A 14,269-nucleotide genomic window follows, 5' to 3' on the forward strand; every position below is an offset into this window, starting at 1 on the left:
ACCATGATCCTAAAGGAATCATTGTGGGGCCCCATTCTCCTTTTGGAGACTTCAGAGGTCATTGTTATGCATGCTCATGGTTCACTGCAACAGATTGTTAGAAACTCAAACCCAAAGTCATGTACAGGAAGGTAGAGGAAACTTAAAATTAGTTAGTACTCTGTATGACCGCTAGTTAGTAGCATGACAAAGTTATTTATATATATATATAAATATATATATATATATATATATAAATTTTTATAAATCTTATGCCTTAAGAAAAGCTGTTAAAGAGTCAAACCAAAGGATTATGAGACTGGGGCAATATAATAGTCCTTAAATTTGTCTTTTTTTCTGTCCCTTATCAGATTGCTCTTTTGACCTGAGACAGAGATTATGGATTTTACTTTAATAAGCATGCTTGGGTTTAGAGAAGGAGAGACCAACACTCCAACTCCAAAGCCAGCTTTATTAATCTTTAATTGGACTGGAACTACAAAAAGACCATTTGTATTATATGTCTTTATATTATTTGTGAAGATTTATGAAATTTTATCCTGTTGGAAATTCAGTATACTAATAGGCCAATTTATTCCTCTTCTTAGGATACTTGTTCTGGATGATTTGTCCCTTTTCTTCAGATGTCTCATTTGTCCAGTGGTCTTTGGATTCCTTAGCTGGATATCTTTATTCTCATGAAAAGACAGAAACAAAATCCTTCCCCAACCCTAATTTTGGGGAGATTCTCCTTTGGCAAGTTATCTGATCAAATGAAAAGCATTTGTTAATTTCATACATTAGTTTAGGTTAAACGGCCATCGTGCTTAATGAATAATTATCTCTTCTAATGAGAGGTGTCTTCTTTAAATGGAATCTTTATCAATTTTTATGGTATCCATAGCTTTTATTTTCATGTGGAAACAAAAGCAAAATCCCTTCCCCCAAATAACACATGTCCTGGTTTTCATTCTGAGGTCAGTGCGTCTTCAAAGTATATGACTGACTTAATTCTGTAGTTTTTTTCTACTACCCAATGTTTCTCCACAGCTGTTGTTTCTTTCTCATTAGCATGTAGAAAATTCAAAGTTAATAAAGCATTATGCAATGTTTTTCTGCAGGTATTTATCATCCCTTTCTGTTTATTTAACATATCCTTTAGAGTTTGATTTCATCTTTCTATGCCTGTATGACTGTGTGGTTTGCCTGTAATATGTTTTATATTATAACAAATAAAAAACTGTTTCATTTTCTTAGAGACATATTCTGGAACATTGTCTGTCTGTATTTGCAGTATACCCATGATGACCATAACTTCTAACAGATGTGTGATTATGTAATCAACCTCTTTTGAACTCAAAGCAGTTGTCCATTGAAAACCTGAGTAGGTATCAATGGTTTGGTGTACATATTTTAGATTTCCAAATTCTTCAAAATGGAACACATCCATTTTCCAGATTTCATTCCTTTGAGTACCGTTGGGTTACTTGCTGCAGGTACTGTGTTTGGTTGTATAAGAAATAATAGATATATTTCCTTGTAATTTTATTGGCTTGCTGCCATGTGACAGAAAAGTCTTTTTTAAACCTTTACTATTGACATGATATTTTTCATGAAGTTCTGAGGCCTTCAGCACATTTCTAATCAATACTTGATGGGTTTCTGCATTGCCTGTGCTAGAGGAGTGGGCCGACCCGTATCGGATTGAGTGTACATGGGATGATTCCTATTCCTAGTTATGTCTCTTTTTATCATTTTTTATTGATAGTTATTGAGTTCTACATTTTTATCTGCTCCCCCCCCCCCACCTCTCCGCTCTACCCTTCAATCCTCCCCCAAGGTCCCAATTTACTCAGGTGGTTTGGGTATCCAGGTAATTGTAGCCTTATACAAAGAGTTGACAATGTTCTTTCTGTTTCTATCGTGTGGAATGATTTGAGGAGTATTGGTATTAGTTCCTCTTTGAAAGTGTTGTAGAATTCTGAGCTGAAGCCATCTGATCCTGAGCTTTTTTTGGTTGGGAGACTTTTGATGACTGTTTCTATTTCTTCATCAGTTACACGTCTATTTAATTTGCTTATCTGGTCTTGATTTAATTTTGATCAGTGATATTTAACCAGAAAGTTGTCCATTTCCTTTATATTTTCTAATTTTATGGAGTACAGGTTTTCAAAATATGATCTGATGATTCTCTGTATTTCCTCCATGTCTGTTATTAAGTCCCCCTCTTCATTTCTGATTTTGTCAATTTGTACATTTCTCTCTCTGCCTTTTAGTTAGTTTGGATAAAGGTTTGTCTATTTTGTTGATTTTCTCGAAGAACCCACTCTTTGTCTCATTGATTCTTTGTATTGTTTTCTTTGTTTCTATTTTATTGATTTAAGCTCTCAATTTGATTCTTTCCTGCCCTCTAGTTCTCTTAGGTGAGTTTGCTTCTTTTTATTCTATAGTTTTCAAATGTTCTGTTAATTCACTAGTGTGGGATTTTTCCAGCTTCCTTATGTAGGCATTTAGTGCTATGAACTTGCCTCTTAACACTGCTTTCATTGTGTCCCATAAATTTGGGTATGTTGTGTGGTCATTTTCATTGAATTTTAGGAAGTCCTTAATTTCTCCCTTTATTCTTTCCTTGACCCATTTATGATTCAGGTGAACATTGTTTAATTTCCATGTGTTTGTGGGTTTTCTGGAATTGGTATTGCTGCTGACTTCCAGTTTTAGACCATGATGATCTGATAATGTACATTGGGTTATTCCAATATTTTTGTATTTGTTGAGGTTTGTTTTGTTACCAAGTATGTGGTCAGGTTTTGAGAAGGTTCCATGAGGTGCTGAGAAGAAGGTATATTCTTTTCTGTTTGGATGGAATATTCTATAGATGTCTGTCAAGTCCATTTGAGTCATAACATCTGTTAGTCCTCTTATTTCTCTGTTAATTTTTTGTCTGATTGACCTGTCCAGTGGTGAGGAGTGTTGAAGTCTCCCACTACTAGTGTGTGGGGTTTAATATATGATTTAAGCTTTAAAAGTGTTTCTTTGACATATGAGGGTTTCCTTGTATTTGGGGCATAGATGTTCAGTATTGAAATTTCCTCCTGAAATTTTTTTTTTTTAATTATTTTTTAGATCATTTTCTTTTGGTTCATCCATATTTGGTTGGTCTGGTCTTACTTTTGTAGGGTCTTTAGGTTTTACTGGTATTGTGTTCCTCTAATAGGTGTGGCTTGGGCTGTCTGAGATTCTGTTGAGTAATCTTCTTGGTGCCAGTGAATCCCAAGCTCAGATGGTTGTTCTCGTGGTACAGTCAGTGTCAGTTCTAGTTACCCTGTTGGCTATTCCTGTTCCTGGAGATAGCTCAGTGCTCCTGTGCCTGCTCTGCTCCCTTTGAGTTTGCTGTCTCAGGTCTACTTTGACCTAGGCTGTTGACTTTGATCTTTTTCTGTAAATCTTGGTCTGGATCTCCTCCTGCAGAAGTCGGACCTGTTCTGGTGGAGGTTGCTGACTGTGGTTCAGTCATGATCCGCCCATGTCCCAGGACTGGGTTTGCTCCTGGCTTCTGCTCCTGGTGGAGCTTGTTCTCTCTGTTCCTTAGGTAACTGGTTCAGTCCCACTCCGATTCTGATGGAGATCGCAGACTCTCAGTCAGGTTGTTGGCTCAATCCTGGTCTGCCAGTGTCCCAGGACTGGGTTTGCTCCCAGGACTGGATTTGCTCCTGACTTCTGCTCCCAGTGGAGCTTGTTTCCTCCGGCTGTCTCTGTCCTAGGAGTCTCCCCTAATTGTTTCTTGTAACTGAATAAAAAAATAGTATATTCTGTATCATCTAGTATAAATTCAGAGGTTTCAAAATGCAGAACAGCCCAGCATATTGTGAATCAGTAACTATGCTGAGAAGGTCTTTAAAATCCCTTAGTACCATAAGAGTAGCATATAATTCTGACTTCTGGACAGAATCATAAGGGCTTTCTTTCACTTTACTTAATTTTTTTTGATTTGTAACCTACCTTTCTTAATTTATTTGCATTAGTATAGAAAGTACAGGCTCCAGTTATTGGTATGTTCATACAAAGCAAGGAAGGATTTAGCTAGTTTCCTTTATAAGTTGAATTCTCTTATTTTTTGGATAATTGTTGATCTCTCCCAAAGATTACTACAAGCTTTTTGTTAGGGTTCACTTTCTTACCATAATTTTTTAATTTCATACTTATTAAACGGTACTATAATTTCTGCTATTCCTGTTCATTGTCAAAGTCTGAAGTCTCAATTTGCCTTTTAGAGTCAGGTGCAGGACTGCCAGGGCACAGAGAGAAACCCTGTCTCAAAACCGGGTTGGGGGAGGGAGGCGAGCGAGCATTCCTCTGTGGCCTCTGCCTCAGTTATTGCCTGACTGTTACCTAAAAGCGTAAGATGAAATAAACCCTTTCCTTTTCATGTTGCTTTTTGGGTCTGGTCTTTATGAAAGCAATAGAAATTAAATTAAGACAGTGCTTTTAACTTTTAAGGCAACTTTTACCCTCTTGTTGAGATTTTGATATGGGCCACTCACAGACCACTTTCAAATTATGGCAAGCTACCCCATGGCCTCCTTAAGTTTTGCTTTTCAGTTTTGGTGTGCTTGAGTTTAGGTGAAACATGAGTTATGTTAGAGGTGAGCTTGAGGTTTGTAAGGAGTTGTGTCCGCACTATACAAATTTCTATGCTGTTTGTTTGCCCTAAAACAGTCAGAAAAGGGTGTGTTCTCCCACAGCACCAGACAAAAGCCAGAGAAGGCAAAAGGGTGGGGGTTGTAGCTTTTGCTTGGGATCAAGTAGTGGTTCACGCAGTCCTTTGACACTCGTGGTCCTCTTTGCTCAGTTTCCAAGGGGTCACAGGTGTGGGCCATACCTGGCTTTGTTTATGTGATTTTAAATAAAGAAGTGTATATGTGTGTGTGTGTGTGTGTGTGTGTGTGTGTGTATATATATATATATATATATCACATGCAATATATGATACATATTTTTGTTATATGTGTTGTTTATTCATTTTATAAAACGTGTATGGGTGTTTTGCCTGTGTACCATCTGTATGCCTGATGCACCATGTATGTTCAGAAGAGGGCATCAGATCCCTGGAACTGGAGCCATAGACAGTTGTGAGCTACATATGGGTGCTTGGAGTCCAGGTTCTCGGCAAGAGCTATAAATGTTCTGTTTTTGGTTTGTTTTTGTTTTTGTTTTTGTTTTGAGGGGCAGGTGTTGTTTCAAGACAGGATTTCTCTGTAGCTTTGTCCTAGAACTCACTCTGTAGACCAGACTGAACTTGGAACTCACAGAGATCCACCTGTTTCTGCCTCCCAAGTGCTGGGATTAAAGGGGTCCACCACCACTGCCCAGTGCTATAAGTGATCTTAATCACTGGGCTCTCTCTAGCCCATATGTAATTTTCCAAATTAAAGAATATATCAAAAATTCCTAAAAAAGCAAACAGATTGGTTTGTTTGCTACAAAATAATATATCTGTATTTTATAAAAAAGAATTTTTTTAGTTTTTTTTTTTTTTTTTTTTTTGGTGGATCCCAGGTTAGCTTAACCCTTCTATCCCAGCCTGGGCTAGGGTTCCATTGTAGGAGGGAATTCTCTGCAAGCGAGAGGTTTATGTTGCGCTGCATGACGTAAAGGGAGAAGATGCGATAGAAATGTGCACCTGAGAGTGATGCATGGCTGTGCTATTAAGGCATGCAAGTTTGACTGAGCCTGTTGTTGTCTGTTAGGGGTTCAGTTTCTGTGATGTCTCCTTTGTGACCTCAGTCTGCTCTGAGCTGTCATACACTGATTCCAGATTGTCATATGTCTAGTTAGGGTTTCTATTGCTGTGAGACACCATGATGACAGAAAAAAAAATCTTTGTTTTGTTTTGTTTTTGGTATTTCGAGACAGGGTTTCTCTGTAGCTTTGGAGCCTGTCCTGGAACTCGCTCTGTAGCCCAGACTGGTCTTGAACTCACAGAGATCTGCCTTCCGAGTGCTGGGATTAAAGGTGTACGCTACCACCGTCTGGCGATGACAAAAATCTTACAAGGAAAAGATTTAATTGGGGCTGGCTTACAGTTTCAGAGTTTAGTCCAGAATCATTATGGCAGGAAGCATGGTGGTATTCAGGCAGGCAAGGTGCTGGAGAAGGAGCTTTGAGAGTTCTACATCTTAATCGGAAGGCAGCAGGATGCTGTATGCCACTTAGGGCAAAGCTTGAACATAAGAGACCTCAGAACCTACCTCCACAGTGACACTTCATCCGGTAAGGCCATAGCTACTCCAACAACACCTCCTAATAGCACCATTCACTGTGGGCCCAGTATTCAAACAAATGAGTCTGCGGTTGGGTTTGGGGCATTTTCCTGTTCAAATCACCATACATGTAATCTTCACTTGGCAGGAACTCGGGTTTCTTTTTTCAGAAAGCTATACCGAATGACAGTGATTGGCTTGAACTTTATTCCTGTATTTCTGCAAATAACTTCTTAATAATATCTTTATTTTGGGGTGTGCTGGGACATGTGGATCTAAGTACATGATCTACCACAGAGCCCTTAAATTGGTTTTTAAATGTGTAATAATTTGTGCTTTTAAAGATAATCTTAGCCCCCCTCCCTCCATTTTTTTAAATCAAAGGTTTACGGTATCTTCAGAGTCTAAACCTTGAGCGAGTCGTGCTGAGCCAGCTGAACCCTTTGAAGATCTGCCTCCCGTCGGTGGTTAATTTTTTTGCTGCCGTCACAAAGTGAGTCCTTTGTATTTCCTTTACGACCATTTAGAAAGTCAAGGGGTGGAACTGTTGTGCTGTCTGCCACGTGCTGTGGCACTGAGTCAATTCCAGCGCATTTTGAGAGCAGCACGCACGAGGAAACCACCAGCTCTTAGTATCCCAGCACACTGGGAGTCCAGAGCAGCCTGGGCACTCTGAAGTACACCACCAGTGTTCATCCAGGGAGGGGTCAGTAATTAAAGTGTGGCTCTCAAGAAGTACTTGGCAACAGTGAAAAGTTTCTGAATGCACAACAAAAAAATGAATTCAGAATCAAACTAATGGATCTGAGGTGTTCCTGAAAGTGCATGCACATGATCACCCATCTGCACACAGCTCTGCACTGCCCGTGCCCTACCTCACCCAGACACTGCGCAGACATACAGCCGCAGAATGCATGAGTCACAGTATTTTTCCCCTTATAGGAATGTAATGGTTCAGGGTATTGGAAAGCAAAGGCTCGGTTCTTTCCTACTGTCATTCTTCAGCATATAAATATGGAATCCGTGTATCTTTGGTTTGTGTTGTGCTACCATGTTTGATTTTCATTGATGCTGACTTGAATTTCATGTTTTCATCTTTAAGTGAATTTTCTCTTTGAGAACAGCACTGCTGTCAGCGAGCCCAGTTCCTTCCACCCTGAACTGAGGTTAAAAGTATACATACACTGCACCTGGTAGTGTTTTTGTTGTTATTTTTAGAGACAGAGTTCTCTGAGTGGCCTTGTCGGTCTGGGAACTTGTTCTATAGACCAGGCTGTCTGAATGCACCCGCCTCTGCCTCCCAGGTGCTGGGATTAAAGGTGTGCACCACCACACCCGGGTCCACCTGCCTTTTTGTTATTGTGTGTTTTGTTGTTATTTTGAGACAGAGTCTCTCTCCGTAGCCCTGACTGTCCTGGAACTCACCATTTATACCTGGCTGGCCTCAAACTCATGGAGAGCTTCCTGATTCTGCTGGTGCTGCCATGCCTTGCTGTACTTGACCTTTTTTTTTTAATTAATTTTATTTTTAATTAATTAATTTTATTTTTATGTGTATGAATATTTTGCCTACATGTATGTCGGCAGCACCTTTGTGCCTGGTGCCACAGAGTCCAGAAGAGAGTGTTTGATCTTGTAAGACTGGAGTTTCATACAGTTGTAAGTCACCATATAGATGCTGGAAATCAAACCTGCGTCTCATGAAGAAAAGTCAGTGCTAAATTGCCAAGCCGTTACCTAAACTTGTTTTTTAAAATATAGACTCTGGGAATGGCTTTGCTGAGTTATATTCACCAGCCCCAATTTAAAAAATAATCATAAACTTTCTATAATGCCTTCTCTGGGAAGTCACAGTTGGCTGAAAATTGGCTGAAAATGAGCTTGCAGGATGTGATGTGGCTCAGTGGTAGGTATGCTGAATACGTGAGACCCTGGACTGTGCAAAAACATTCTTGTCATCTTAGAACTTGGGAGACTAAGGCCAGAGAGTGTGTGCTCAGTCTGCTACATGGTGAAAACTTGTTAGAGGACATAAAAGGAAGGAATGGGGAAGAAGAGGAACATAGCTGTGTGTGGCTCATGCCTGTGATCCTAATACTTGGGAGGCTGAGGCGGGATGATTGCTAAGGTTACAGGATGAGACCCTGTCTCAGAAAAAAAAAGCTCTAGTCAAAGTCCTCCAATAAAATTCAGAATACCTCCACTGGCATCTGCTCTTGGCCCCCAGTAAACAGTGAGTCATTTTTTTCATGAGTCCCAATTCTTTTTGAAAACAGAAAATAGATATCTTCCTGTTGTGCTGAGCACTTTACCCTTGTAAGCATGCTAGCTTTTCATAGTACTCATTAATCGCAGACTGATTCTGTATTCTGTTTCCTTCCTCAGCAGATGTGCAAAGACCAGGCCAAGAGTGCTCACCCTAAGTGGGCCAGTTCTTATTGCCCTCATTATACCTAGCAGTGTCTGCGTTACAGCTGTGATCTGTACGTCATGACCTGTGGGGTGGTCCCAGTATGGTTATGCTTCATCTGCTTTGTTGTGTGTCCATAGTAAGTACCAGCTTGTGTTCTGCTACACCATCATGGAGAGGAACAATCGCCAGATGCTCCCTGTTATTAGAAGTACAGCTGGTGGAGACTCTGTGCAGACCTGCACCAACCCATTGGATACCTTTTTTCCCTTTGACCCTTGTATGCTTAAGAGGTAGGTCCTCTCAGCTGATGCTGTGGGACATATGTACTTTGCCCAAGGCTGGGGTTGAGAGTTGCTTTGTCCTAGGTGGACTTCCTGACTATTAATTTGGCTAATTGTGAATGCAGGATTGTCAAAGGCTCCAGACTGCTTCACAAACACCAGGGCTATGCTTATATTTTCTTAAGCCCAGGGGGGTACCAACGCCTTTTTTTGTTTTTCTTTAAATTGATCGGTTTAAGTGAATTAGGCTGGGGCTGGGTGAAATAAAGTTCTGAGATAGAGAGGCTGCTGTCAGCTTGGCCATCTAGTTTTCTGTCAATATTCTATTTCCTTTAAAGACCAAATCCCATCTCACTGCCTGTGATTAGTCTAGATGGGTTGGTCTGGAAAATCACTAAGCCATTCTTGGTGTTTGTATATTTTTGCTAACTGCACAGTTTATTTTTTATTTTTTAAAGTTTGTTTGTTGTAGGCAGAAGTTTCTGTCCTGCCCGGTCCCACAATAAACACTCAGAAACTATATTATTTGCAATACTGTTTGGTCAATAGCTTAAGTGTATTTATGGCTAACTCTCATATCTTAAATTGCCCATTTCTATTAATCTGTGTGTTGCCATGTGGGTGTGGCTTACCGGCAAGGTTCCTGTGCCTCTGTTTCCTGTGGGTGGCTACATGGCACATCTTTGACTCCGCCTGCTCTCTCTCTATATCTTCCAGCCTGGCTATGTTCTCTTAAGCCATTGGCCAAAAACAGTTTCTTTATTAATCAATAAAAGCAACATATATACAGAAGGACATCCCACTCCAGTTTGTGTTTGTTTATGAGTGTTTTGCCTGCATTATGTATCATGTGCTTGCCTCATGCTTGCAGAGATTGAACAGGTAGGGCTCCTTGTAAGAATAGTGAGTACTCTTAAGTACATCAACTCAGATGACGGCTGATGTCATCTGAGTTGGTTTTCTAGATTTAATGTTTAGCAGATTTCTGTAGGAGTTCCAGAATATCAGTCTGTTTGTGCATGTGATAAATCGCCAGTCACTGAGTGAGCCAGAAACACTTTCCCTTGGAATCTTAGAGATAGAAGATAAATTAGTCTCCCTAATAGATGAAACCTCAAAACTCACAGTTTCTTGTCAACTGTAGCCTTTACTTCCTGCTTTGGGGATGTAAGTCTGAGAAAAGAGCTAAGGTATTGGGATTTCTGGCTACTCATTTACTTTGAAATATCATCCTGTTGGCAGGTCAAAGAAATTTATTGATCCTCTTTATCAGATTTGGGAAGACGTGAGTGCTGAAGAGCTACAAGAATTTAAGAAACCCACTAAAAAGGTAAATTTGTAATGGGGAACTTGATGAAAGTCTTCTGTAGTTACAGACCACAGTAAACACTGTAAACCATGCGTGATTCCAAGCCCAGGTAATGTTTTTAGTACAGAGAGGATTTGTGAGTTCTACTTCATTTATTTCTTTCATGGGGGTTTCATGAGCTCTGAGCCCTCCCTTCCCTTGATGAAAAAAAAAAATTCTTCTTTTTATGTGTTTGTATATATGTGTGTGAGATCAGGTGTGTGCATGTTTGTGGAAACCAGAAGTCAGCCCTTGGTGTTGGGCTATAAGACAGGGTCCTTCATTGGCTTGAGTTTGCCAAGTAGGCTAGTCTGGTCAGCCCAGGGAAACCGCCTAGCTCTGCCTCCTCAGGGCCAAGGTTCCATGTGTACATTGTACCTTGCTTAGTTGTTTATTGTTCCACTTATTAATTTAATTTTAATTTAATTTTGGTTTTCAGGACAGACTTTCTCTGTGTAGTCCTAGCTGTCTTGGGAACTTGTAGACTAGGTTGTCCTTGAACTCAGGGAGATCCTCCTACCTCTGTCTCTCGAGTGCTGGGATTAAAGGTGTGCGCCACCACGGCCCACTATACCTGTTGCCGGCCCACTATACCTGTTGCCGTAAGCACTGGGGAGGCTCAGGCCAGAGGATGAAGAGTTTTGAGGCCTGTCTGCTACATGGTGAGACTCTGTCTGAGAACAGCTAGCTGTGCCTGTGATCCCAGTACTTGGGAGACTGGTGTTGGAGGATTGCTGAGGCTACAGAATGAGACCCTATCTAAAACACAACAGAATGTGATCCTCACAGAGCTTCACTGCCCCATCTGTCTGCTCATGGTGACTAACCAAGTACAAATGCCACTCGGCTCATTTAAAGTCTGCTCCTGTTTTGGGATCCTCAGGAATACACAGATTCAGTCATTCCTCAAGCTTCCTGATGTGGAGCCAGCATAGTCCTACCTAGCAGGAGCTGAGATTTAAGACAGTGGTTTTCAACCTGTGGGTTGTGACTGGTTCACGACCCCATTGGGGGTGACCTTTCACAGGGGCACCTAGTTCTATTGGAAAACACAGATATTTACATTACGATTCATAGCAGTATCAAAATTAGTTATGAAATAGCAACAAAAATAATTTTATGCTAGGGGGTCACCACAACGTGTTTGAAAGGGTCAAGGCATTAAGAAGGTTGAGAACCACTGTTGTCGAGGAAATGGGTGCTGCTGCTGTCTGTAGCATTCTGACCTCATCAGCATCAGAATGGACTCACTGAGCTGTGGGCTTTCACTGCCTTAGGACATGCCCCTTAGACTAGACTTGGTAGCTGGTTTTGTTTCCCTTCCCCGTGCTGGGATTTCTTTCTACTTTTGGGGATGGAGCCTGCTCCCTGTTAACTGACTGAGTAATTTCTCTGCCTCAGGAAAGGAATTCTTAAGCTTTTCATTAAATTAAAAAAAGGGGGGGGGTCCTGGAGAGATGGGTCATCGCAGCTAAGGCATTTATTTAGGTTCTTCCAGAGGACCTGAGTTCAATTCCACACACTGACCTAGCAGCTCACAGCCATCTGTAACTCTAATTCTAGAGAATCAGACACACTCTTCTGACCTCAGGCAAAATACTCATATACATAAAATAAATTTTAAAAAAAATTAGAGCCAGACATGGTGGTGTACACCTTTATTGCCAGCACCTAGGAGGCAGAGGGAAGAGAATCTCTGTGAGTTTGAGGCCAGCTTATTTTACAAAGGGAGTTCAAGGACAGTCAGGACTAAATAGAGAGACACTGTCTTGAAAGGCTGAAGAACAGTGTTTTCAAAAAAATTGTGTGTGTGTGTGTGTGTGTTCGTCTGTATGTACACCAAGTCATTGAACAACTTGGTTTGGTTCGTTCCTTTCACATGCTGGTCTAAACCCAGGTTACCAGACTTGGTAACAAGCACCTCTTCCTACTGTGCCATCTCAGCAGCCCATGAAGAATTTTCAGACTAACACGCCCTGTCCTCACCACTGTTGTCTACGCAGGAGCTCGCAGAGGACGAGGACGACGACTTTTTGAAAGGCGACCAGGGCGATGCAGTGGTTGGTCTTACCCCAAGCTCCTTTGACTGCCACTTCCGAAGTCCTTCCAGCAGCTTGGGATCTCCACCTGTACTGTACATGCCAGACCAGTCCCCTCTCATCTCCAGGATCTGTGATTGAGCTGTACTGTTCTCCCCAGGGCCCTAGACACCACATTGGGCTAATCTGTGCCTTTTATATCCAACTTCCATGTTGGACTTGGGCCAGTGTCTGAAGGTACCCAGATTGGGTGTGTTTGCAATTCGCTCCCTATGAACAGAAGGAAAGACCAAGTATCATGTGAAATATTTCACAGTGGGCATAACAATCAGTGCCGATGCTTCAAATGTTGGCTTAATGTGGAGTATCTGCCTGCAACCTCCTGATGGAGCTGCTGGACGCTTGCTAGTGTCAGCCATATCCCAGCAGATGACCTTTAAACGGGTTTCTTATTGTCAGAGCCACAGTCACATGACTTCGTGGGTCTTGTTTTGGTGAGAAATCTTCAGGATCAGTCCTGCCTGTAAATACCCCTTAATTAGATACTGCCTACAGTGGTGCAGTGGTTTCCTTTCGACTAGAAGAGTGTTTGTGGTTTGGGTACAGAGGGGAATGCGAGGCGGGGTGAATGCGAGGTGGGGTGAAGTGCTGAGCATTTAGGCTGGTTCCACCAGGGCAACACAAAGCATTGCAGATGGGCAAAGAAGCCGGGAGGAAAGAGGCTTCAGAGAAACAGGAAATGGCACTGGTGCAGGAGAGTGGATCTGACCTGAACACAAGTGTGTCAGCTGTACCTTGAACTGACCAAGCAGCTTGGGGGTCTGAACAACAGTTTAATAACTTGTAGAGCATGGACTCAGCCCGGAAAGCTGCTCTCATCCTAAGCAGCAGGTCTGCTTTGTAGCAGGCGTGTGCGAGGACTTCAGAGGTGTCTGTTGCTGGGATCCTTACATGTAAACTTTGTATTTGTGAAAATGGCCCTTTAAGTATATTTAATTTTTTTTTTTGCCACGTACTTATTTAAAGGCAGCAATATTTTCTTGGTCACACCATTTTTAATGGAATTTCTCTCATGTTGTTGAGGGCTTTAATAAAGGTTCCCCACCATGGTCTCACGATTAGTGTGTTTGACTCTTAGCCTCCTGCTTCATTAAAAGGGGGTGGGATGGGCTAGAACCAAATGGGCAGTGTTTAGTATGTTCCTCTGGTTTGATCAAGCCCATGAAAACACTTTAAAGAAATTCTGTGCATTGTGGTACACCTATAATTTTAGCACTCGGGAGGCTGAAGCAGGAGTATTAAAGTTAAAGCTAGTCATAGATACATTTTAAAACGCCAAACATCTATGGAAGAAAGTGAAATCCTCTTGTAGTGGGGGAGTTTCTTTTTGGTACTGAGGATGGGAACCAGGGTCTTATACTCACACCTATCTGTATCACCCGATTCTGTGCTAACCCCTCTGTACAGTTCGCGCGCCACTGTACCGTATGGGAGCTGGGCAAAGGCCTGTAGATTGAAAGGAACACACAAGAAACCTGGGTCGCTCGAAAGGAGATCAGCCGGAAGGCTGTTTATTCAACTTTGGGGAAAAGCTATTATACCTGGCTGCATGCATAAGGATATCCTCCCGGGCAGGTGGGAAATTACCATACCAAAGATGAAACAATGCCCTTCAGCTAATCACCAGGCTAGGGCAGAGGGAGCATAGGAACAAGCAGGATGCTTTAGCTGGCTGGCCAGAAACTGTCCTCAAGATGCACCCCAAGGAGCAAGGGTAGACCGATCCCTACACCTATCCTGAGGTGAGAAGAGTTGGCAAGCGTTGCATCATGGTTGCAGCTGTGTCCTTGGGATTTTCTGGGAACTGGTGGGCTCTGCATGCTGAGTATACACTCTGCAGCTGCCTTCCTGCATGCTTTTTGCTAGACTCCGAGCCTCTGTGGCTC

The 14,269-nt window shown here is 41.8% G+C and overlaps 1 protein-coding gene across 1 annotated transcript in view; it reads left to right on the forward strand.

The window, feature by feature from the left end:
- Rrn3 (RNA polymerase I transcription factor RRN3) overlaps window positions 1–13,441 on the forward strand; it is a 37,161-nt gene extending 23,720 nt beyond the window's left edge. Inside the window, exons 15-18 of the mRNA XM_048433247.3 lie at window positions 6,627–6,735; window positions 8,793–8,945; window positions 10,179–10,266; window positions 12,288–13,441. Coding sequence (XP_048289204.1) covers window positions 6,627–6,735; window positions 8,793–8,945; window positions 10,179–10,266; window positions 12,288–12,464 — 527 coding nt within the window. The 3' untranslated portion in view covers window positions 12,465–13,441. The remainder of the gene's footprint in view (window positions 1–6,626; window positions 6,736–8,792; window positions 8,946–10,178; window positions 10,267–12,287) is intronic.
- Window positions 13,442–14,269: the final 828 nt, after the last annotated feature.

Source organism: Myodes glareolus, chromosome 9, assembly GCF_982192425.1.
Source record: "Myodes glareolus chromosome 9, mMyoGla1.1, whole genome shotgun sequence".
NCBI classification, from domain to species: domain Eukaryota; kingdom Metazoa; phylum Chordata; class Mammalia; order Rodentia; family Cricetidae; genus Myodes; species Myodes glareolus.